General features: G+C 37.4%; 1 protein-coding gene across 29 annotated transcripts in view; it reads left to right on the top strand.

Annotated features, from left to right (window-relative positions):
- ENOX2 (ecto-NOX disulfide-thiol exchanger 2) overlaps positions 1-27,279 on the top strand; it is a 258,731-nt gene that overhangs the window by 8,445 nt on the left and 223,007 nt on the right. For 3 of the 29 annotated variants that reach the window (XM_070606269.1, XM_070606268.1, XM_070606279.1), the window contains exon 1: positions 6,194-6,533. The exons of 24 other annotated variants lie outside the window; for them this stretch is intronic. In XM_070606269.1, the coding sequence (XP_070462370.1) occupies positions 6,512-6,533 (22 nt within the window). In that variant the 5' untranslated portion in view covers positions 6,194-6,511. Of the gene's footprint in view, positions 1-6,002; positions 6,534-27,279 lie in introns of those variants that run through there. 2 more of the 29 variants (XM_070606266.1, XM_070606265.1) reach the window with 1 other exon arrangement.

Genomic DNA, 27,279 nt, shown 5'->3' with positions numbered 1-27,279 from the left:
GCTTAGCTGAATATTCATTTTTTCTAACTCAAATCAATGATCCTAGTAGTGATTGGGGCTTGATTATCATGAAGGAAATCAGAGTTTCAAAGCATAACGGCTTAGTGTAAACAACTATATGAGGCTTATTTATTGCTTACTATCCGCAGGGCTGAGGTGAGTGCTGTTCAGCTCCCCTTAGGGGCTGGGGAGGGAAAGGGACAGAGGCTGAAGAGGTGGCAAGAAGTGGCTGTTTAAAAAATGGGCAGTATCCAGAATCTTGAAAGTCCCTAAAAGCCGCATGCAGATACGAGAAGTAGATATAAGAGCCAGAAGTATATGAATATAAAACAAATGCGTGTTGAAGATACCTGTGCCCAAACAAATTGTACTGTTCCGCCAATCAGTTTTAGAGCCTATCTTTTCCCTGAGTCAGATACTGTAAATGGCTTCCCATTATATGTAGGATGAAGTCCAAACTCTTTAGGCTGGCATTCCGTACTTTCTTCAGTCTGGCTCCAACCTACCTTTCCAATCTTCATACTTCTTTCTTACAGAACTTCTCTGCTCCAGCCAGTTACTCTTTCAGACTGCTTTGACATTTCCTCACCCACACTGTGAGCCCTCTCGGGGCAGGGACTCTGTTTTTTTACCTCTTTGAATCCCCCACAGTGTCTTGCATATAGTAGGCACCGAAGGTATATCTGTAGGTTGATTATTGTTCCCCCATTCTTTCCAATTTCTCTACTACTAGTGACCTAATACTCTTTCTACTAAAAATGGCAACTGAGACACTAGTGTTCAACAAACAATGTTTTAACTTTTTATTTTGAAATAATTTTAAATATAGAAGAATTACAAGAATCATATAAGGACTCCCATATACCATTCACTCAGATTCACTAGCTTTTAACATTTTTCACTATTTGATTTGTGATTCTCTATATAAATATGATTATTTTCTTCTGAAACATTAGAGGTTGAAAAAGATGTACTCCCTACTCCTCTCCTTTTTTCCTCAACATTTTATGATGAAAATTTTTAAATATACAGAAAAGTTGAAAGAATTGTATGGTGAACACCTCTTAACCCACCAGTTAGATTCTATAATTAACACTTCATTCTATTTGCTTTATCACCTATCCATCCATTTATCCATCTTTTTATGCATTTCAGATTAAGTTGCAGACAACTGTACAATTCTAAATTCTTCAGTATGCATATCATTAACTAGATGAACAAACTATTTTGTGCTCTGAAATCAACCGAATCATCCATTTATACCTGCATTTACTGTGTTGCCAGAACTCTGTTCTACCTGTTTGTCTTAGATCTGTTTGGCCATGGAACACATGTCTCTTTGATTAACTTTTGAATGCCCCTCTACTTCACCTAGTTCAGTGCCAGACACACATTCCATAAATACCACTTGATGCTGATGAGCAGAGACAGAGCTAGAACTAGGGGAAGAATTACAATAAAACTAGAATAAACTGAAGGAGGAGAGGAGTATATGAGAAGAGGACCACAAGTGAATGGGAGAGAGAGAAGCTAGGGCTTGAAGAATTGGGGGAAGTAGGGGATCTTAGCCCACTTGGTCCTTCAGCAGTACTTCTATCTGCTACTTTCCACCCCTCTCTTTAGAAGGACAGGCTCCAGGAAACTAGGGACAATTACTGCTCAGCAGAGCACATGGTAAGTCTCCTTGCTACTATTTAGGCACCAATTAGTATATTCATATTTCTTCATGAATATGCTAATCTACTAGAAGATACAGCTTAGTTTTAGACGGTATGGGTGGGCCACTGAAAACCTCTTTCAAACTAAATCTGTGTTACAGGACAAAGAGCACTTGAGTTCAATGAATCCTAGTTTACTTTTTCTTTATAGCCTTTCCTTGTTCTGTTGTTTATGAATGCAAGGATAGCTCTCATATGCATTTATTGAGTAATTATTTTATGCCAAGCACTGTGCTAGCTGCTATCACATCATTAATGCTTTCCACCAACCCAGTGAGGCAGGTACTACTTCTTTTCCCATTTTCCAGATAAGAAAACTTGACACTCAGCGTGGTTATGTACCTTGTCCGTAAGCCAGAATTCAAGAAACTCAGGTTTGTCTGACTTCAGGGCCCAGTGTTCTTAACCACATTGTCAGATGAAATTAAAAAAAGAAAAATTATCAACCCAGTATAAATGCAAGGAAGTATACTTTCACTGTATTGACTCAGCAGGTGATTTATTCACTAAGCAAGTCCAATTAAATCACTGAATTAAGAAGGAATTTAGTCACTCAGACTTTAATCACTAGAATGTTGGTATAGGAATGGATTTAGTTTGCTTGAGTTCAAATCCCAGTTCATCACTTACCAGTTGAGTGACTGTAAGCAAGTCACTTAACATCATAAGCCTCAGTTTCTTCGCCTATAAAATGAGGATAATAATACTGACTATATAGCTATGTTTTCAGGACTAATTAAAAAATATTGTAAAGTATCATGCCGTGTCTTGCATGAAATACGTGCTCAGCATATTCTAGATCACTTTCTTTCCTTCCTTCTTCCTTTTTGGGACCAGACCACTCACCTGTAGCTTTCATTTGAGGAAAACAAACTGCTCCTAAAACATTTTTTTGAAGAGAAACATTCTGAAAGAGAATATTAGGCTGATTATTCCCAAGCCTGAGCAAGGACAGTTGCCCAACTTTTATGTGAAGCATATTTCAAAATAAGCTAGAAACATGAACCCTTAGGAGAGTTGGAGTGGTCCATACCTCTGCTTCCTGGAGATTAGGACCAAATTGTGACATCATCTACTTTGTCGCTAAACTAAATTTCACAATTGGCATAGACTGTTAGATATTGATAAGTAAGGGCCAGCCGTTTCAAGCAAGCTAAGGCTAAGACAGTATAAGTGACTTGACCAAGGTCACACTGAAAAAATCAGGAGAACCCAGTTCTCCCAACTCCCTGTCTAGTGTTCATTCAGTGGTTCCTTTGTGGGCTCTCAGGCAGGTAAAACCTAGTCTTGATGCGTGTTCTTTGCAGGAGCTTGAACTGATTGAACTCTCAGGGTTTGGTACAAGTTTGATTGACTTAGAAAACATGAAGCTCTGTTCTGGTTCATATCAATCCATTAGCTACTGTGGCTTTCAAACTGTTAACATTTCTATTTTGTTTGGAGTTTAGCAAATTAGTATTGTTTCTCCCAGTTTTAGATTCATGGTTTGGTTCAAGTTCTTGCTTCTTTGAAATCTTCCACTGGGATTTTTGTTTTTGACAGAAACACTCGGAATCCAAGGTGGTTAACAGTGGGAATTCATTTGGAAAGATCAGTCAGGCTTGATGACAGCTGCTGAGAAGGAGCTCGGGTGGATTATAGAATCATTAGTGCTTACAGTCTGGAGCTTGAAGTCAGGATAATGGAAACTTGCAATGTTTTTTGGGGTGTATATGTTTGTGTGTTTGTTTTTATCAGGATGCTGTGATGTTTCATTTCCGTTCTTGCTAATCTGAGTTGAAACTGCTGCCTCCCACCTCATTGCCTTTTGGGCATACAGTCATGTTCTTGATATGATCCTCATCTGTTTGCTGTCGGAAAACAAGTTAACAAATAATTGTCTTTCCTGTCCTTATACCTTTAGTTTGAATGGCCCTTCTGAGGAACTTGAGGAATATGAATTTCAAGCTTAAATATGTGAAGGAGTTCAGTTGCAATGTCCAAAGGCAGAGCAGCCTGATTCTGAAATACAGTCTTTGTCCCCTTCAAATGGTTGTGGTTTTAAAAGTCTCAGGCAAGCCTCCTTTGACAGACCTAAAATTGGGCTGACACCTTTTTTAGTGGCCAGCCATGCCACAGGTGAGGCTGTGGTAGAGGGTTGCAGTGATGAGGCCCCTGGAAAACTGTGTTCCACCTGCCTGGCTTTCTGCATGCCAAAGGAAAATGAGTTCTGGTGCTAGAGCTGCCAGTGCGTTTTCAAGCCCTTGACTGTTTACCTAGAAGTTGAAAGGCTGGGATTGCAGCTGTGGTGGTAAAAGGACCATTTTCAATATCTCAGAAGGCAGGCACTTTCCCGGAAGTGAGGTTTTGGATGATTCCAGCAAGTGTATTTCTGTTTAGAAAAAAAGGTCTCACTTTAGATTCATTCACTCTCCCCATGCCCTCTCCTCTCTTCTCCACTCCCTGCCCTCTTCTCCCCTTTCCCCTTTTAAGGGCTAACTTGTTCTTAGCAACCAGTCACCTAACTCTTCATGATTCATATTATCCATTTTTCCACATTGATTTAACATAGATTTTGGATACATATTTTATTGACATTTTCAGTGTTGGCAATGACATTCAAGGGGGCAATTAGAAAAAGTTTTCTTTCTTCTCACAGGAGGTGAGCTGGGCACTTGTTTAAGGACGCAGATGGCGTTGGAGGGGGCCAAGGGGAGCTGACATCTGATATTTCTGCTATAGCTCCCACCTTTCTTTGGCTGCTTCAGGATTGGACCATGTGAAAAGATACACACTTGGGTAACCAACATACAGATGGAAATCAGGACATGTGGGATTTGGCTGAACCAAAGGTCCCCAAACATTGCCTGGATCATTTAGTACCCCAGGTGTGGCCACCCCAGGACTTCATGTGCTAAAATTGTGTCCCAGCTTAAGCCAGCTGGTCACTGTATATATAGTATCAGGGCAGCTTGGAGCCTCATAAAGCATGACTTTGGATTTTTACCTTGTGGATTTAGATGTAGCCAATCAACCTGAATTCTTCCCCACAGACTGGGCAGCGAGGATGTACCAGGTTAATAGAAAGATTTAACAAAAGGCGATGTTCATACCCTTGCATTCTAGATGGGACATAATACTAGACCATACAAAGAGAAATGGACTGATTTTCCAGAAAGGAAGGAAGGGATTAGAGGGCTTCAGTTTTCTTTAATAAACGTTTGATGTATTATATATCAGATTTTTATATTTTTCTTTTCAAAAAATTTCCCCTCTGTGGAATTTTAAGAGCAAACAGTGCTCCCTTCTAACTTTAAAATTGGAGGAACTGGAGAATGTTTCCTGAAATTATATTGGTCCTTTCTTTTTGTTTTCCTTATGTGATAGAGGTGCCTCACTTCAGTCATTTAGGAAAGATTTGTTTCAGAGTATAATAATAATAACCCCATACAATTTTATGGCCCTTTACAATTTACAAAAGGGTGTTCATACCTATTATCTCATTAGCTCTTCACAGCAATCCTGTGAAACAGTCAAGATAGGTACTATTATGTCCAATTTATAGATAAGGGCGATTAGACTCGGAGAACTCAAAGGACTTGTCCAGGGTAACAGAGCTAGAAAGTTGTGGAATTGGAACCTAAACCCAGGTTTCCTGACCCAGCGCCAGTACTCCTTCAGTTGTGTCATGTTTCCTTCCTAAGAGCCTATCTCCTTTTTGTTGCTACTCATGATAAATTTTGAATCAGTCTGAAAGAATGTGCTTCAGTTTAGCAGATGGGTAAAACTGAAGCACTTACAGGTAAAGTGCCTTCTTAAGGTCACCTATGGAGAGAGTCCTGCACATGAGTTTTAACTTTTCATCTTGACTTTAACTGAATTATTTTTAGGAATACATAAATTGTTTTTCACTGTTAAATATATGCACAAGAGTTGTGTGATCCACTGGTTATAGGTGTGAAAGCTGTACCTGGCGAAAGGGACTAGGGATGAAAACTTTGCTTAAAATAATTAGCTTCTTGCCTCTTTGTTAAGAGATGCCGTGTTCAATATAATTTAATTTCTTTATACTTCCTTTGCTTCCAGTCTTTTAAATACAATTCTTTAGGGAAAATTAGCAAATATTCATTCTGAATGTTGATTTCTCAGGAACAAGCATAGCTGGAGGAAAGAGAAAGGAGAGAGGTGACTTTCCATGCTCTATGAGTGGGCAAACATTATTTTGTTTGGGGCTGCAAGCTAAGATTTCTTCTAAGGCATGCAAATTGTAAAGTTCTGATTTGTCAACTGCATGCTGTTCTTTAGGCACTGATGTATGAAATCCCGAACGAATTCTCCGATGAACATACTGCTAATTGCTTCTCCACCTGCTCTCCAACCTCCTCCACCCCACCCCCTCCACTTCCAATTCAGCCTATAAGTGTCCGTCATTGGAGATGGATGGTGACACATGCAGTAATAGCAATTCATAAAAGCCAGTTCCAGCCCTTGTCTTCAAGGCTCCTGGATTTTCCACTGCCTGCTTTTGTGTAAGTGAAGTGGATGGAAGTGCTACTGGCATCAGAATCCACCTCCCTATGCTCCGTTGCTAGAGCTCAGTTGCTCGGCTGGAGCTGAGCTAAACAGAAGCATAGGATCTGAGCTGAATTGTAGCTGTTTTTTTTTTTTTTTTCCTTAATGGGGGGGTGGGTTAGGGCTAGTGTGTAGTAGGGGTTTGGGGTGTTTTGGCTTTTTTTTTGGTGGAGAGAAGAGAGTAAGAAGAGAATAACTCACAGTAGGATACAACGTGAAACAGTTCCCTGAAGAGTGTCACGATGTTCCTGGTACAATATACAGGTATAGTATGTTTTATTTTATCTGAAATTTCCCTTTTGTTTCAAAGTGCATTTCTCTCTTTTTTTATCTCCAGTTCAACTGTACTGAAGGACAAATAAGGTTCTAATGAGCTAAAGAAAATAGCTGCATAAAACATGCCTGCCCCTAGCTATAATGTTTTCAGCAGATTGCTGTGTAAAATCTGGGTTTTCTGTTAAATTGGTAGTTCCGATCTCTTAATTGTGCATGCTTCTCTGCTGTAGTCTTGTATTGAATTTCTTAAGTCTTATGTCTGCAACTGGTAGTATGTGATATAGCCTAGAGTGTTCGTACGGAAGACAGTGCTTTGGAAACAAAAAGCAATTTTTGAACACTTAGTATGTTGTGTTTCTCTTGAGTTTATTAACTCCTGTATTTGTTAATTGGTTGTCTAGATTTGGGATATAGTTAAGAGTAAGGTAACTTCAAATAGGAAGCATTCCAGAACACATTTGTTTGGTAAATTTATTTTTATTTTATTTAACTCAGATTGATGGACATTATATATTATTGTTGTTTGTTCTGCTAGAAAAAAGTGTTGGAAACAGTAAGGCTAACAATGCCAGCTCCAAACCATCTGTATCATAAGATAGTATTGGACCGGAAGTATTCCTTAAGTATTCTCTTAAGCTTTCAGAAACATGTTGGTCCCTAATAACGAAGAACTTGAAGACTGATCAGGTATTGGTGAATGTTGTTTAAAAGGCTTCTTATACAGCAGTTAGACAGAAAAGATCCTTCCAAATGAAAAAACCTTGAAAAAGTTTCACTTTCTTGCTGAACAGAACAGAAGCTTATAGTTCCTACAACCACATGTTTTGATAAGTTTGAATATCATTTATTGTCAAGGACTTTCATCTCCATTCTTGCTTTATTGTCCTTAAAATATTGTGCTCCTGTGCTTAAGAGCTAAAAGATTGTGTTCTGTTTTGATGCGTGGTTTGACAGTTGATTTTGTTCCTCATTAATTGGACAGCATGCGGATGATGTGGAGAAGTGAGTGAGTGACAATATTTCAAGGTTACACTGAAGAGCATACAGTGAACTTTAGTGCCTGGACCAACAGCTGCTTAATTGAATTGTCTGCAATTAAAGCAACAGCAGGTTTGTGTAGTCTCCCTGCAGCCTGTTTATTTGAATTTATAGCTTCAGTTTCTTCTTTGGGTAGCAGTTGGTTTGTTCACTAAGAGTTGGAGAGTTGTGCTTGTTGGATGTTTTCTCCATACTCCAATGTTTGCTTGACTCTACAAGAGCCATCTCTCTACATTTTTAATGTGAGAAGTTGTTGAGGTTTTTCTCTTTGGATTAAAACCAGAGAATATCTCGTTTTCTCCATTACAAAAGTAAATAGATACATTGTCATGGAAAATATTGCTTTGTTCATTAAACAGAGGTTTCTCATGGACCTGTGTTATTGGTTTAAATTTCTGGCAGTGAAAAATTTTGGACTTTATTATGCTACTGGAATTACTATATCTGGGAAGAACTTCTCTATGCTAATAAAAGTGTTTGTGTTAAAAAAAAATAGTGACATTATCTCCTTGCCATCTCTCAATTCAGAGTGACTTAATGAATAATTTCAAATCCTACTAGGTGGCTTTTATGACTGAACTTTATTTGTACGCTAATAGTGAATACATATTTAATTCCTTCATGGTTTTATGCTATTAAAAACATAATTACAGTATAGTTCTTGGTTATTGATTCATAGTGGGTGTGGTATTAAACATTTACAGAATGATTTAACATTTACTCGATCAGTTTATACTCAAACAACCCTGTGTGAGGTCAGTGGCATTGTGATCTCCATTTCAGAGGTAAGAAAACTGAGACTTAGAGAAGTAATTGGCCCGAGGTCTCACAGCTAACAAGTGGCAGAGCCTGAACTCATGGGTTAGATGATCTGATTCAAGAATCTGTGCTTTTTTCTCCCTCTTACACCAGGCTGCCACTCAGTTAATGGATCTAGGCGAAGTTTGACTTAAGCTACTAGTGAAGAAGACTAAATTCAGTCATTTACTTAAAAAATGTGTTATTTGATAAAACTAGAGATTTTTTTCCAAACTATTTTAACCCAACATTTATTTTACTATGTGAGTGCTTTCCAGAATAATTTTACAGATATCTAAAGAAACATTAGTGTTTTGATTGATTTATTCATCAATATGAATGAAGGTAGAGTCTTGTGAGTTATTGGGAAGTAAAATGTTTTCCAATCTAAAAGATTAATGTGGAATATTTTCCTTCTAAAATAAGCTAGTGTGTTTTTAATTCTGCTTAACAAACGTATACGATTGTTTTCATGAATGTATCTGTATTTTAAAATATATTGGCCATGAATGTGAAGTGCTTTATGTTTTAAAATTTGAGTATTTTATCCAGATCAACAGAAAAAATATACAGCTAACTCAGTTTGACATTTCTCTGTTTATCTTATCTCACATCTAATCTATCTGTCTATCTACCTACCTACCTATTTATCTAAAGTAGACCAGCTTTCTCATCTTTTTAAGTTCCCAAATGGTTTCTCAATTTTAAATTCATTAGTTTAAAGGAAAAAAAACACACTTTCTGTCCCATTGAAGAAGGGAATACTGTGTAAAACTGCATTATCACTTCACCAGATGAACCCAGATACTCGAGTAGCTCATGTGAGTTCTCTGGTAAAACGTTGTTTAAAACCTCTTCAGGAAACATTCTTGAAGCAGTCATTCTTAGATCTGAATTTGTTAGAGACTGTGCCATGTACTGGGGAAATGACTGAATACTCACACCATAGAGAACTCTTCAGCATCTGACAATAAATATTTGAGAACGTTGTCAAGAAAATGAGCCAGAGATAGGGCAAGTATTGTTATGACCTGTTTATGAGACTTTTAGAAAGATGATAATGGATATATTGTCTCAGATACCGTGTAATTAGAATTTATTCTTCTCTAAGATGATATCTTTATAATTTAACATATCTTAAAGTAAAGCTATTCTTATATTATTCCCTTCTAGCAAAAAGGAAGAGAGGATGATATAAAGCCCTTTTGTCATTCTTTAAACTTAAATGGAATTTGACGCTTAAAAAACTACAGGAGGGAACTTGGGGGAACCTGTCAGGATTAGAGGGAGGAGAAGTGGGGAACTAGGCATATGATTGGAAGCTCCATGTTAAACTTGGTTTCAGGTGGTAAATTTCCCGTGCAGTTGGAAGCTCTGGCTTACACCCCTCACTCCATTCCTTTTCCTGGGAACAAGCACTCTAAATATACATGAAAAGCAGCTTTTTAGGGCTTTTTAAGAGATTGACATTTTCTGATAGGTGAAAGAAAATGTCTTTCATCTGCAAAATAATATTTTTTCTGTGCTGTTTGAGACCAGGAAAAATTAGAGAGGGAGTCCATTTCTAGGTTCTGGCTGTTTAGAGAGCTGAAGTTGGTCGTCTGATGGATTTTCTGTCAGTACACTGTTGAGTGCATTTTAGGGGAGTGAAAAACAAGTCTTATATATGGGGGTATAAGGACTAGTGTACATCAGCCAGTGGTGTGCTAGAGCTTACTAGCTTACTTAAGGGGATCACTAAGAATATTTACAAATTTAAAAACTTACTTGTATCTGTCTTCTTCCAAAAAAGAGTTAAGATACTCATTATGAGTAGTAGTTAAGGCATACTGTCTATGCAGGACAGTATACTGCAGATGCCCCTTGGGCTGCTAAACTATACTGATCACCATCCCTTGGATATAGCAGTGATGCCTTCAAGGATTATTGAACATAGCACAATTTAGTGTGTCTCCCACTCACACATACACATGATAACAATAGCTAACATTTATTAAGTGTTTACTGTGTGCCAGGCCATGTTAGAAATAGCTTGTATGTATGAACTCATCAACCTTCACAGCACTCCTATGAGGTAGATAGTATTATTTCCATCTTAAGGGTAGAAAAACTGAGACACAGAGTTTAAGTAATCTGCCTACCAGGTTACACAGTTACTAAGTAGTAGAATCAGGATTCTGTCACAGGAAGTCTGTCTCCAGAGCCTATGCCCTTAACTACTATGCAATATGTTGTATCTCTTTAAGGGCGCTTCACTGAAGAAGCTATTTGACCACTCATGTGCCACCCATAGCAGATATCCCAGTGTCCAGGCCTTCAGAAGACATAGACAGTGTAGAGCTGTCTGTTCACCAGACGGCTGAAAATTCAACTTTCTTTCTGACCCTCATTGCTGCTACTCTCTATTGCCAGAGTCATGGTGGATCCTTGCATCCCCAGCAGCTTCGGAGCACTGCCGCTACTCAAGTTTTGTCTCCAGATTTTCAGCTTAAAAAAGAAACTTCATATTGTGTTGTTTCTCTCTCAATTCTCAGCTTTTTGAAAGAACAAACATTGCCAACCAGAGTGCAGTTTTTCTTCTTTGCAGCCAAATGACCAAATCATAGCACGTCTTCCCTGCATCTACTCTCTCCTCACTCCATTTTATACCTAGCTGTTAGTGTTCTTCCAAAATGAAGATCTTATCATATCACTAGTCTCCTCAAACACCTTGTAAAGGATTTGGGGTTTTTTCTCCAAAGAGGAATTTAGAGCCATCCACAGTCTTGTCCCAGGCACCCAGAATGCACTTACAGCCCTGTGTCCCACTATACAACCTTCTCTAAACCCTATCCACCAGCCACCCTAGACCACTTCTGGGTCGCCAGGTACACTCCAAATTTTCAAGCTCTTGTGCTTTTCCTCATACTGTTCTCTGTATTTTAATTGCCTTCCACATCTTCAACAACCCTCGAGCTAATCAACATTTAAGGTTCACTTCAGATGACACCTGGTACTGTATTATAATACTCATTTTTGGTCTATCTTCCCCCACTAAACTGAGTTTATTAAAGTTAAAATTCTTATTTTACTAGTACTTAGCACATAGCTTAGTGCCTTGTACATATTTAGCCCTTACATGCAAAATTCAGGTCTTCAAACACTGCATCACCAAAGAATTTTTCTCCTGTCCTGCTAAGTCAAGGTTCAAAACTGTTCCTAGAGCCTGAGAGTTCCAGAAACTGGCTAGATAGCTTCTGCTCTGCATATTCTGGAATATTCTGTTCAAAAGATTTGTTTCTGATGCGACTATCTTCTTGATTATTTTTCTCTATATTGATCCTTGCTCAAATCTACTATACCTTGAAAGCTCCTTCTTTTGCCTTTGTAGAACACTTTGCACTCTTGTAGAGATCAAGGGCTTCCCTATGTACACATATTAATACTTATCCATACAAGAAAATGAATCAGAATGTGTAAACTAATCATTGGAATTTTTTGATGCATAATCACAGTGTTTCTCAAAAAGTGGTTTAGAGACTACTCATGTCAGTGTTACCTAGGGCATATGTTTAAAATGCAGATTCCTGGATCCCCATCCCAGACCTACTGTGTCACTCTCTGAGTTATCTGCGTTTAGCAAACTCACCAGATGATTCTTCTGTACAACTGACTTTTGAGAACCACTGTCCAAAGTGAAAATTAAAATGTTAAATCTTAATCTATATTCTCTATGGATATGAATATTAATTACATTGTGGAAAAACTATCATTAAAATGGTTTGAATTTTTTTGTCTGACACTGAAAGTCTTGGTCTCCTGGTGTCTAGCCCAATGCTGTCCAATAGAACTTTCTGTAATGATTAAATATTCTATATCTTCATTGTCCAACACAGTAGCCATTAGCCACATGTGATTACTGATCACTGAAATGTGACTACTGCAACTGAGGAACTGAATTTTTAATTTTATTTAAATTTAATTAAATTGAGATTTAAATAGTTACGTGTGGCTCTTGGCCACAATATTGAAAATCTGGAGCTATTGAAGTGCAGCTCCAGAAAACTTGGCTATCCAGGAGAAATAATACTCTTAAGGGTCTACATGGCCACAGTGATCATTATATTGATGGGAAATCAGACAGGAACATTGTCTCCTTTGACATATAGGGCATTGCATTTCTTTTTTTTTAATAGTTTAAATTTTAAAATTGGCCTATGCCCCTGTGGTGTAGTGGTTAAGTTCAGCATGCTCCACTTTGCTTTGTGGCCCAGGTTTGTGGATTTGGATCCTGGATGCGGGCCTACACCATTCATTGGCCGTGCTGTGGTGGTGATCCACATATGAAGTGGAGGAAGATTGGCACAGATATTAGCTCAGGGCTAATCTTTCTCAAGCAGAAAAAGAGGAAGATTGGCAGTGGATGTTAGCTCAGGGCTAATCTTCCTCAGCAAAAAAAAGAAAAAAAAGTGGCCTAAAGTAAGTTATCCTCAGAAGTGATTTAACAAATTATGATCTCAATTAAATTTAAATGAGATCTACACTGCATTTCTCATCAGTACTATTTTTCTAATCATTTTGGCTTGCTATTGAGAGCTGGCTGTTAAGCCTGATTTCTGAGCTAGGCATAAGATAGTTGAGTTAATCAGAAAAAAAAGATCTCCTAGCACCAATGTTTAGGTCATAGACACTTTTATAGATTTAGCTCTCATAGACCCTTTAACTATTCTCTTTATGACTGATCAGCCCCTTAGCCACTCATTACTCATTACTTTTCAGCTTCCATTTCTTTCTCTGGCACATCTTCCTTGAACCAGTAGTGTACCACTTTGAGGATGGTTTCATTATTAAATAGCATTGATACTATGGAAGAATGTGAATCAGAAATGGATTGTAGTTTCCACATAAAGAGACATAAATCTAGGTACTCTGTTTTATGTGGAGTTCATCATATGTATTAGTTGTACTCGGTGGCTTGCTAAAAAGAACCCAATGTCAGAGTCTATAGTATTGCAAAAATCACCATAGCTAGAATACTGTACTTGACTATTGCTGTCTGTGGAAACTGTATGACAAAACATTATTCCTGCTTAGCCTGCCCTCTGTTACCTAGATCCCAGTTCGTTGTATTGTTTCAGTTGCTAAAATTTTTAGGACATCCTGAAATTCCCTTCACTCCCTTCACATTCTTCACTTTCTTTGGCTCTGCTTTCTGTTTTCAATAGACAGCAGATCGCCGCACGCCCCCCCCCCCCTTTTGTGCCATTCAAACTCAACTCCCAGAATCTATTGTTGTATCCAGCCTCACTGAACTGCCTAGAGGAGTTTAAAACGGATGTTTTAAAGTGCCACTCAGGGCCACCCTGGAGCACTCTGCAAATAGGTTCTTTTGTTTTGAGGACTAAAGAGATAGTACCACAGTGCAGCTACAGTTTTGAGAAATGTGTAAAGACAAAGCCCATTTGGAACTAAAGTAAATGTTTAACCCCTTCCCTCTCTCTTCCCCCAGACTACATCTGCAATTATCAGTGACATTTTTACTTCGTTTAGGAAGCCAGACATTTCTATCCTCAAAGAAAAAGTTCACTCTGATGGGGACCCTTCATAATTCAAACCAGGATGGAGAAGGCAAATATGTTTTAAAGATATATTATAGGACTATGCTAGGATCTTTACATAAGTTATTTCATTTAATCCTCATTAGCCCCCTCAACGAATGGTGGTTGTCCTCCTTACCCAAGGCTGTATATACCACTAGTCTACAGCTCTGTTTCCAGACTCCAAAGCCTGTATTCCTGTTGCTTTTTTACTTATATGTGTACTTAGGAATAGTTGTCTTTTCTATCTGTGAGTTTGTGTGTCTGTGTGTGTGTGTCGGTGAGAGAGAGGGAAAGAGAGAGAAAAGGAGAGAGAGAGAGAGAGGAGGTTCTCAGCACTAGGTGTTCCCTCACAAAAATCCCAGATCAGAATAAAGTGGGAGAATGTAAAGAAGACGCTCCCTGTGTTAACTGTGTACCAAACAGGAATTGCAATGTGTCCAGTTAAAGCTTCTGATGAAGAGGTTGCAAAGAAATCCTTCTTCAGATTCTTTACACTTTGTATTCATTGGCACTTCCATCCCATATACTAGACTGCTAACTCTTGCTGCTAAGTATGGTTGGCATTTTCCCAAACACTGCCCTTTGCTTTGGAGGTGGGGCAGGAACCGTAAAGAACTACAACTCTAAGATGCTCTTCTGAGTCATAGAAATTTGCCCAGCTTATTCAGTGGAAGTTTTACAATCTTGATTCACTTAAATTTGTGATAAGCAGTGTGAAGAATATAAAATAATTGTGACAACCCGTATTTAATAAAAATTACAATAATCTGCAAGTAAGTCAGACTATTCTGGAAAAGTTTTTTGGATGGCATATTACTTTTTTCTTAGTTATAAATATCATACAAATAGATCATCATCAAAAGTAAATTTGATTCATGCTTTTAAAAAGTCTACAAGTGGTAGGAGATAGTAAACTATATTAAGAGTGCAATATGATATGTCATTTAAAAGGCCAATATGTTTTTGAGTAACTGACATGGATATGGACAAATAACTTCTTAGCGCAAAGTAGTGAGAATCCCTTTTAATTGGTAATAAGACTGTGCCCAAGTTTCCATTCTCTGGAATTGAGATGCTTGAAATGGAAAAGAGCAATTGAAATGCTTAAGGGATCTAGGGAGAGTGGTTTATGAGGGTGGGATACAAAGTAAATACAATAAAGGCAGCTTGAGTAGTTTGTGAATATTGGCCCTCATGGCTATTTTGAGTGGTGTGAGCAATAAAGAGCACAATCTGGCAGAAAAAGGGATAAGCACAGGCAGAAATATGACCATTCGAGCAATGAGCCTGGAATTCCAGTGGTATCTTTTCCCCTCCCAAGTAGTGTTCCCTGAATGCCCTACCCACGGCCCTTGTGAGCCTTTTAACGTGAAGGGAAAGAAATGGTCTGGGAAGAAATGGTCTGAAGGAATTGAAGCGACAAAGGTATAATTGTTTTGTCAAATATATACAGCCATGTAAAATAAAAAGAACCTCCCCCCCCAGCAGCAAACTTTCCAGAACATTTCCTTGGCTGGCCTCATAGCAAGACCAGATGAAGCACAAGCTGTAGAGAAGAACCTCACTCTAACCTGGAATATGATCTAAAGCAATGCCCTTCTTGGAACTACTCCACGGGGATTTATTACTGGAAGTAACAGAAAGGCTATGTTAGAACATTAGAACACAGTTCCAAGGCATGAACCCTGAAGTTGGGATTTATAATAAAGCTCTGGTGTACAAGCTGGTCAATGAGTACAATTTCATTGCAGATGTTTTCCATTTGAGATTTTTGATATACGGCTTTCGTGTATGCCTAAGATGTCAGTGAGTCAGGAGAAGTCAGTCAGCACTACTTAGCTAGTACCTACCATATGTCTTGCCTGTACTTGACCAGTCCAATGAGAGAGGTGCTTGACTTGAAGCTGTTTAGCCATTTCTGATCCCCATGTCACTATTGGTAAGCTGCCCCTCCTAGCATGTTAAACTGTCCTCATCTGTTGTGAGACAGATGATGGATAAGCAGCTTTTCTCGTTGTATCTGAACTTCTCATTTTCAGTATAGAATCATTCCCAGTAGTTCTAAAATGTAAAGTGGAGTAGAGGACTGTTGCCCCAGGAGGTTTTAAATCTACATCATAATGGACCATCTGACAAATGATTCCACTTTATGATCCCAAGTTAAAGTTATTGACAGAGAGAAAAGCATTGCAGAATAGAGTGCCAGTTTCTTATGGCATTTGTGGACTTAGGCCAAAATATTTGAAACCTTCAGCCAAAGAGTTCATTCTGGAACTTTGGAAGCAACTTGTAAAAATGAGCAGCCTGCATATTCCATATCTGGTGAAAGAACAGAGGAGGACGGAAAGAGAGAAAAGAGAGTCCAGAATGATTTGTATTCATTAATTTAACTATTATCAGTGTTAAGTACAATGTATGATCCGATTTTTATTAATATTTATGAAGTGCTACCCTTAAAGCTGTAGACTACAAAAAGAGTAATCCAGTAGGTAGGCCCCTTGCTAAATGATTGAGCCAGAGACAGCATATAAATGTTAGAAATGGTCTAAACCACAGCGTCAAGTTTTGTTATTTCATAGGAAATCACTATTGGGACTTATGACTCTAGTGAGAATATGTAAGTACTCATTTATTCCTGACTAACGAGGAAATGATTGAGAATGCAGGCAAGGTTTACAAATAAATGTTTGTAATTATGCATTTTAATAGAATCTTACAGTTATAAAAAACCTTAAAGGCTATCAAGAAATATCTCTCCCCCTCCACCACATACGTATACAACCTGTTGCATAAACCCATCTACTCTATCCTCAAGCGGTCATCCAGGTTATGCTTGGATACTTTCAATAGTTTGGCACTTTCCACTATGAGGTAGCTCATTTCATCTTTGAATAGCTCCAGTTATTGAATGTTTGCACAAATGAGCCAAAATCTCTCTCCCTCTAGCCTTCACCCATTGCTCCTACTCTTATGCATAGTACCATTTACACAAACTAAAACAGGAATTGAGCCCTCTGAAGTTGTATTGTCTGGTGGCCCTGATTCTGCTTATCCCTTGGGGCTTACACCAAGCAACCTCACCCAACTTCCATAGGATAACCCCTCAAACGTTGGAAAACAATCATCATGTGCTTTTTTATTAACAGGTTTATTGGGGTATGATTTACATACCACACAATTCACCTGTTTTAGGTATATAATTTAATGATCTTTGGTATGTGTTTTGCAACCAACATCAAAAATCCAATTTTATAACATTTTCTTTACTCAAAGAATAAATAAACCTTGATCTCCTTAGCCATTATCTCCCTATCCCCCCATTCCCTCCAGTACTAGATAACCACTAATCTACTATCTCTCTATAGATTTGCCCGGGCATTCTGTATGAATGGGATCATGAAATATGTGTCCTTTTGTGTTTGGCTTCTTTCATTTTCACTAAGAATAATGTTTTAAAGCCTCATATATGTTGTACTAGATATCAGTACTTCATTTTTGTAACTACATACTATTTCACTATATTGCTATACCACATTTTGTTTATCTATTCATGAACTGGTGAACATTTGGGTCATTTCCACTCTTTGGCTATTGTGAATAATGCTGCTATGAGCATTCACATGTAAGTTTTTGTGTGGACATATGTGTTGATTTCTCTTGGGTATATACCTAGGAGTATATACTTGGGTCATGTGGTAATTCTATGTCTAACATTTTGAGGAGCCATCAAAATTGTTTTCCAAAGTGGCCACACAATTTTACAATCCCACCAGCCGTGAATAAGCATTCCAGTTTCTCCACAATCTTGTCAACTCTTACTATTGTCTAATAATAATAAGCAGCCATTCTAATAGATGTGAAGTGGTATCTCTTGGTTTTGCAAGTATTTTCTACCACTCTGTAGACTGTATTTTCACTTTCATGAGGGTATCATTTGAAGCACAAACACTTTTAATTCTGATGAAGCCAATTTATCTAATTTTTTCTTTTGCCACTATGTTTTGGTATCATATGTAAGAAACCCTTATCTAACTCAAGATCATAAAGATTTACTCCTATGTTTCCTTCTAAGAGTTTTACATTTTCAGTCCTTAAATATAGGTCTGTGATCCATTTTTAGTTAATTGTTGTGTGTAATATGAGGTTGGGGTTCCTCTTTATTCTTTTGTATGTGGATATCCAGTTGTCCCAGGACCATTTGTTGAAAAAGACTATTCTTTCTCCATTGTGTGATCTTAGCATTCTTGTCAAAAATCAATTGATGATAAATATAAGGGTTCATTTTTGCATGCTGAGTTCTGTTCCATTGTTCTGTATGCCTGCCCTGATGCCAGTACCACACTGTCTTGATTGCTATAGCTTTGTATTAATTTTTGAAGTTGGGAAGTGAGAGTCCTGCAACTATGTTTTTCTTTGCTGAGATTGTTTTGTTTATTCTTGGTCTCTTACATTTCCATATGAATTTTAGAATCAGTGTGTCAATTTCTTTAAAAAAAAGTCAGCTTGGATTTTGAAAGGGATTGCATTGAATTAATAGAGGGATTTTTAAAAGAACAAATCTCACTTAGAATGGGACCCCATGAAGGGTGGCTCCATACACAATTTCCATATACCCTTTCTCACCAGTAATGTCACTTCAGAACCAAAGCTTACATCTTTTACAACTAACTTTTTGTTTCTGAAGTATCCAGAATCCCCATGCTATAAATATGTAATAAAAGACAAACAAAATGAAATGCCCTGTCCAGTGGCCAACACTTCCCTTGCCTTTGACTGGGATTATTCCTGTCTACGTGAAGAAACCAAGAAACAAAGTTGAAGGAGAAAATTGGCTAAGTCAGAGATAGTTTCTTTTCATTCAGTCCCATCCTGGAGTGAGGGCATGTGTATATGTGTGTGTGTGTACGTGTCGGTGTCTATGTGGATGGTAAGTGGCTGTGTATGTGAGTCTCTTTGCATGTTTCTGTTTTATTTCTCTGCTTTCCCTCCTCTACTTTATTCCATTACTTAACACTAGTTTTTGCATTTGCTTCTTGGTTGTTAAGCTGTAGCTCTATATGATCTCCAGAGTTTGAACTATCTCCCTGTACTGCTTTGATCGCCTGTGCTGCCAACCTTGTGATGCTGGCTTATTGGCCTTTGTCCTTTCTTCCCACCTCTTACTACTAAGGAGTCAGTTGCTCTACAGAGCCTTTCTAGTTCCCTCACACACCATGCCTCAGATGGTGCCAACATTGTTTCCCAATTACAGATAAAACAGAGCATTTACCATTCTAGGCCATGACAAACACTTCTCAAAGTAAGGAGAGTAAAAGCCAGTCCTTAAGAATGAAGAGAATTCAATCAGGATTTTAAAGCTTAGTCAACTAGAAAGCTGGTGTTATATATTTCCTCTAGCTTTTTAAAAATAAATTCTCCCTGCCTTTCTTCCTTCCTTCTTTTCCCTTCTTCATTGCTCCCATTAGCATGATGATTGCAATGCAGAGGCAGATTGGGAATGAAGGTAGGTAATAGTAAGTATTAAGTCTAGGCTGATGCTGAAATCAAGTAGAGAGAGGATATGCCACCTTGGGGAAATATCAAAATATCAGAGGTTGGGGAGACATAGTTTGAAAAAGATTTCTTGCAGATTCTGGTATGATCTTCAATAGGTATTATACTAGCCTGGTTGAGAATCACTGAGAGAAGTAAAAATGACTGCTGTATCATCCATGAACATTTTATTTTTTATCAACGTAAAATGACTGCATATATCTTAATAAATGCTTTTACCTTACAAAATAAAACAAAAAAAAACCCTGATGATGAAAAGAATAGAAAGTTACTTAGAACAACTTCACAGATGGTTTCCAATATTTGCAGTTTGCTATATCCTGGGGCCTAATGGGGTAAAAAGTTCTTGTAAATAAGGAGAATAGGCATGTGATACTGGCGGTGATACTGCATCTCTTGAGTTCTAGCAGATTATGTGGGGTAAGGGAACACCAACTGTCTGAAATGGACAAAGAGAAGAAAAATGCTCTAGGGGGCCTCTTCTGGCTTCAAAATACCTTCTCCACATACTTGTACTACTTAGAGATTCTGTATTGGTTGATGATCTCTTTTAAGATACAAACGTCTCATGGGAAGGTTAAGCCTCAATCATATTTTAGCATCAATTACTTTAATCAGATATTCAGATCCATTCCTATCTGAGGTTTCTGTTCCCCAGTGGCTTAGAAGGAAGGTATAAGGGAGGTGTGTGCATCTCTTTATCTTCTCCTTTACCTGTTTGATGATAGTATGGGGAGGAACTTTCAAAACACTTTTGTAGTAAAGAACTGAAGCATTGGAATAGGATGAAGGTGCAGGATATAGATTAATTTGACTAGTTTGTCGTCCTTCTTCACCTTTTAAAATCCTATCCAATTTACCAAACTCAAGTTCTACACGTCACAGAAAGCCTCCCCATCTTCTGCCAGCCAGCATTTATTTGCCCCTTCTCTGAACTGGAACAATATTAACTATCTATACCACCAAATCCAATGTTCAGTTGGTACTATCTCTCCTCCTATTCTTTAGTGAGTTTATATGTGCTAAACTTGTTCTCCTTATGCAAGACTAGTGATGGATGTGTACTATAATTGACTGTTGGAAGGAAATGATTGTAAGTTCTTGAAGGTAAGGACTGTACCTTCCTTATTCCTTACATTATTATTCTCCATGGCATATTGGACTATATATTTGGATCTAGGGAAAGATCAACCATAACTACTGTTATAATTAAGATCTTATTCTTTACTGTTGTCTACCTTAAAACCTGCATTTGCAAGTGGATGCTATGATGGATATGCTTCCAGAAATGACTTCAGTCACTCTGCCTAAGCTGGCAGCATTTTTTCTCTGCTTTGCACTAGCCTTAGTTTGTGGCACTGGCTGTTCCTGATGGCTAAGGCCTTGATACTGGCTCCTTCTCATAATCAATAGTGGGAGCACTTAGAAATGCCATTCGGTAGCTTCATGCAATAGGATAGGAGCAATGAAGAAAATATAATAGCTCTCTCTTGTTTCCCTTTTCGAAGTGTTAACTAATCTTATTGTGGTAATCGTTTCACAGTATATACATATATCAAATCATCATGTTGTACACCTTAAACTTACACAATGTTGTATGTCAGTTATATCTCAGTAAATCTGGGAAAAAAGATCTATATCTGATAATCTCCCTAGTTGTTTCTTTGTTAAATTTCTCTCTGTAGAACATAGAGGAAAAAAGTTTACTTAGAAAAAACCATTGGTTTTTTGACATAAACTCAAGCAGGTGAAAAAAAAAACACCCTTCTAGAAAGATAGGGCAGCTTTTAATTCTCCTAGGCAGTTGCTGGAACAGTAAAACACAGTAGCCATTGGCGGAGTGTGTGTTAAAGGGATTTATATATTTAATCATTTTCCCTCTGCACTTCCTTAGGCTTGTACTACCTTGTAACATCAGGTAGAAAACAGTGCTGACGATTGCTTCTCTTTCCCCCAGTTGAAGTTTAAAATTATGAACGCTGTGTAATGAAATGGTGATTTTTATTCTGTCCTGGTGGTAAAAAGGGATTTGCTGATGTGTAAAATGAGACAAAGATAAATAACAAACAGATGTTCTCACAAAATGTTCATTAAATCTCTGCCTAGTGGAAGATGCTAGATTACATGTGTTCAAACTCTAAATGTGTTAGAGAATAAGGAGCTTTTATACCTTAATGCTCAATTTAGGAAAGACTATATAGCTTTCTCTGTAAAAATCATAGTAATCAGTGACTTATAGTCTCTTACTCATTTCACAGTGGCTTGTCATGACTGTTTTTAAACTTTTCTTATTGATTTTGACAGTTCCAATTATCCAAACAGACATCACCTTATTGAGAGATTATGAAGTGTGTTTAAGCCTGTATTGTAAGACCCTAAATAGGAGTTATCCAACATGTAGAAGTTATGACTTTTGCTTGGATCATCTCTAAAGAACTATCAGCCATGGAGATGTGATAGTGATTGCGGGAGCAGAGGGGTGTGGTTAGAAATGGGGAGCAGGAGCAAAACCACCCTCACCTTGTTCCTCTTGCTCTTGCATAAAAAGTAGAAATTATAGTTCTTGACATAGTGTATTGCTTACAGCAAGGACTTCCTGCTACTGTAAGCCACTGTTCTGCTGTGCTAAGTGCTAGGCAGGTGTTCATTTCTGGTAAGTTGAAATATGTAGCTTATGTTACAAAGGTGGGAAGGAATGCCCAGCTTTACCTGGGGAAGAGGGTAGCCAGAGAAGGTAGCTCAAAGAGATGATATTTAATCTGAATCTTGAAAAATGGTGGCAGTTCCTTAGACAACATAAAACATTTCATTCAGAGCTAAGGGCATATGGAAAGACACAGAATCCTGAAACAACATGAGAAACTTTAGATGAACTCCCAGTGATTCAATTTGGTTTTGTGCTTCAGTTTCCTCATCTGTAAAATGGGCTTAATAATGATACCTATCTTACATGTTTGTGAGGACTAAGAAGTTAATATATGTAATTTGGAATAGTGTCTGGCATATATGAAGTGATTAATGTCTTAGGACTTATCATGATATTAATAGCTGGAGTTTGGCATTTCCATAGGAAAGTGGAGAAAAGTGAAACTGAAGTAATAAGTGGAGGGGGGCAGATTATAGATTAACACTGTGACGAAGAAGGTGTATTTTTTTCTTACAGATGATTGGGAACTAGTATGGAGTTTTAAGCTGGAATTTCAAATAAGTGACCAGATTTGCATTGCAGATCACTCTGTTTGCTTTCTGAAAGATAAATCTGGATGGAACAGGGCGGGGGAAGTATTTGTGGAAATTGAGTCCAGAGAGATCAGTTATAAGGCTATTGCAGTAGTTTACGTAAGAGATAATGGAGGATCTAAATTAGAAGAATAGCAGTGGAAATGGAAAGATAGGTGCAAATTCAAGAGATATTTCAGAGTAACCAGGTATCACAGACTGGCAACTAACAAATATGTTTTGTTTGACCCACACGGTGTTTGAATTTGAATGCCTTTAGATGGAACCTGCATTCTCTAGTTTGACTTAGGCTTCGCCACTCCCTATTGTGTTACCATATTGATGTTATCACAGTGTCACAAGTTGATGTTACTTGGCTGATCCTTTATCGGTGAGGGAAAGGAAGGAATTAAGGATGACCCCTAGATTTCTAGATTAGGTGACTGGATGAACAAAGGTGCTAACAGCCTGGATCAGGAATTCAAAAGTCTGAAAGAATTGGGAGAAAAGATGAATTATCATTTGGGTATATCAAGTTGGAGGTATCTACAGGATATTAATTAGAACTGTAGATCTGTGAGTCAGGAGATAAGTCTACATTAGAGATATAGATTTAGGGAAATCATTAGTTTATAGGTGGTAGCTGAAACTATTTAGGTGGATGATATCACTCATAGAGTATAATTAGAATGCTAAAAGGAGAGGACTGAGCTCAACGAGAAACCAGTGAAGTGACCAGAGGTAATGCTAAAGGAGAAAAGAGTTCTAGGCATAATGTAGACCTCAATGTGTAGACTTATACTGTAGATTCAAGTGTTGACTCATAGTATAGAACCACTTTGAGTGATCCGTGGACCCCTGTGCTCCCCAAGACTCTTTCAGATAGTCTGAGAGGTCAAAACTGTTTTCACAGTAATTCTAAGATGTTATTTTCCTTTTTCCCTATGTTGACATTTTCACTGATAATGCAAGAGCAATGGTGGTTAAAACTGCTGGCACCTTGGGCACAAATCAAGGGAGTGGCACCAAATTGTACTAGTTTGTAATTGTATTCTTTACCACCACACACTCATAGTTAAAAAACGAAGCCATTTCACTTAATGATGTCCTTGATAAACCAGTAAATGTTATTAGTTTTATTAAATCTTGACCCTTGTGTATTATCTTTTTTAACAGCTTTATTGAGGTATAATTGATATACAAAGAACTGCACATATTTAACATACACAATTTGATGAATGCATATCTTTTTAATAATCTGTTTATCAAAATGGGAAGTATGCATAAAACACTTCTGATGCATAGTAAAGTATGCTAGTATCTCGAGGTAAAGCACTTGCATGACTGAATTGCAAACTGAACTAGCAGCTTTTTAACATAGAACTCCAATTTTACTTGAAAGAACAAATGACAAACTATGGTTATTCAGACTTGGGTATTTAGCAACCGTTTTCTCAGAAATAAAATAAACCAATCACTTTAAGGAAAATAACTGACAGTGTATGTTGTCAATGATAAAATTGAGCTTTCAAGTGATAATTAGAATTTTGGAACAGTTGTATCTGTCACCATAAGCTTGAGAGCTTCCCAATACTTATAGTCTTTTCTGATGAGATCAGCAGTGATATTAACTAATGTGATTTTTAAAATATTGTATAATGAAATATGACACCATTTGGAAGATCTGCATAACTCAGTGAAACAATATTTGTCAAATGATCAATGCATGATATTGTAAAATCTTGCCTGTGTAAAAGATCCGTTTAAAGTATAAGACTGACCAGTGGATTTTAGTATAACAAATTGCAAGTTCATTGACAGAAACTCAGATTCCCCATTGCATTTATGTTAAAGAAACTACCACTGTCAAGTTTTGGTGTAGTATTAAAGAATATCCACAATTATCTGAAAAGACTATTGAAATACTTCTCCATTTTCCAGTTACATATTTACATGAAGCTAGATTTTCTTCATATACTTTAACCAAAGAACATATCACAACAGATTGAATACAGAGCAGACATAAGAATCTAGCTGTCTTCTAGTAAACTCTCTTCTATAAAAATGACTCGCAAATTTGTAAAACATTGACATTATTCTCACTGTTTTTATTGTTTTGGAAAATATAATTATTTTTCATAAACGTTTATGCTAATATGTATTGGATTTATTGTTGTTATATTTAAATGAATAAATCAATACTTTAAAAATGTCACAGTTATAATTTCTAATGTAGTAGGTATTGATAGATATAACCTACAGAAACCAAGGGCTTTTTGAGATCCTCAGTATTTTTTAGAAGTATAAAGGCGTCTTAATACCAAAATGTTTTGGAACTGCTCTTGTAGACTACCAAACAAAAGTGATGGGGAGAGCAATTGATCACGCTCGCCTTACTGTTAAGTAGCCTAGGCTCCTACAAGGGAAACTGAGACAATGAAAAAACATAATATGGAAAAGTATGTGTAAGTGCCACAGCAAGTGACATAGACAGTAGGCACTAAACAAGAAGAAGAGTTTGGACTAAAGAGTGGTAAGGGATTTGTTGGAAAGAGAGATTTGAGTATAGGTAGGATTTTGTAGAACAAAAGAATTTGGAAGACTCTTCCTGATCTTGATGACCACCATAAGCAAATTTCTAGAGGCCAACATAACCATAATATACTCTAGGAACAGTAAGGAGACCATCCTTACTGGAGTAAATAGTTTGCATTGATGAATAGCAATAAATTAGTTGAATAAATAGGCTAGAGACAGATTATGGAGAGCTTTAGATGTCAGGATGAGGAATTTAGATTTTATGGACAATGTGAAGCTATTAAAGGTTCATGATTCAGGATGATAACATGATGACAATGATATTTCATGAAAATTAGAAGTAGTGTAAAGGAGAGATTGGAAGTAGAAAGACTAGAAATCAATTAGGACAATATTGTAGTCATCCATGCATGAAGTGATGAGGACCTAGTCATAGGAATGGAAAGTAAATAATGGATACAATAGATATTGTAGAGGCAAAATGAGCAGGACTTGATTGATTAGCAAGAGGGGATTAATTTTGAGACTGGATGACTGAGAGAATAGTGCTGTTATTGATGGAAAATAAAAGAGTATAGGGAGACCCATTTTAAGTAGTTGATGATGACTAGGTTATTAACTCATTTGTCAAAAGTGTAGGATTATCCTAATAGAAATATGTATGCATAGGGAGTCACTAGATAGGAAGTTGGTTGAGAAGTATAAAATTGAGAGGCTACATTAGATAGGTGATCATTGGGTTTAAGGAAATGAATGTGTTTTCTGAGAAACACATTATATAAATCAGGAGCCCAGGAACTAAGACTTTTGATCTAAAGCTATTAGGTTGTTTTTTTTTTTTTTTTTTTTGAGGAAGATGAGCCCTGAGCTAACATCTGCCACCAATCCTCCTCTTTTTGCTGAGGAAGACTGGCCCTGAGCTAACATCCATGCCCATCTTCCTCTATTTTAGGTGGGACACCTGCCACGGCATGGCTTGACAGGCGGTGCATATGTCCACACCTGGGATTCGAACCGGTGAACCCTAGGCCGCCAAAGCAGAATGTGCAAACTTAACCGCTGCACCACTGGGCCCGCCCCTAAATCTATTAGGTTTTTATAGGTGGAGCCAGTGAAGAAGACTGAAGAAACAATTGAAGACTATTAGGAGAACAGAATAATATCAGATTGCAGAAGCCAAGGGAGGACAGAGTTTCAAGAAGAAGATGGAAATCAGCCATGTCAGATTCTACGAAGAATAGAAGATTTAATATATATTGTAAGCTCTGTGAAAGCAGGAGTCACTGTATTGTATGCTTTACTGAATGATCTTTTCTAAGTGCCTAGAATTGTACTTGGTACATAGTAGGTGATGAATAAATAAATAAACATACTTGGCTACTGCTGCTAAAAGTTTTGCAAACCTTATAAATATAACTACATTGGAGGAAAGTAATTAATGAGCCGCATCTTCAGATACAAACCTCTGTAGAGATATTGATTCTCTTTATTTGCCTATCAGGCACAGTTATTGGAAGCTAGCAATTGTTGATATGCACAGTGAAAATGGAGGTGGATTGCTTAGCTTTGTTGATTCACATGTGAGGCAGGCAGAAAGAGGTAGATGATGTATATCTATTTGCATAACTCTAAAGACTAAAACACAGCTAGTAGCCTTACCTTCTAGTCCTGTTAGGATGTACTATTCATCGGAATAGAATATATTCTTATGCTGGTGGTGTCTGGTGAAATAATCCTGCATCAAAATGAATAACCACTTTGGAATTTAAATAGTCATAATTATAGCCACTAAGAAATTTTATTTTAGTATAAATTTATTTTGGTATTGGTTTATAAATTTTAGTTGTAAGTCTTTTAGAAGACCAGTGCATTGGTTGGGTTGAAAAGAATAGGTCCAATTTGGTGGTTAAAGTAGTTTGTTTATTTCAATTTTTGGCATGGGTTTCCATAATGGATACTGGAGAAATATAGATGATTTTACTGGAGGAAACAAGTTATTTGATACTAAT

This window comes from Equus przewalskii, chromosome X, assembly GCF_037783145.1.
Source record: "Equus przewalskii isolate Varuska chromosome X, EquPr2, whole genome shotgun sequence".
Lineage (NCBI taxonomy): Eukaryota > Metazoa > Chordata > Mammalia > Perissodactyla > Equidae > Equus > Equus przewalskii.
This window is presented reverse-complemented; position numbering and strand designations above follow the sequence as displayed.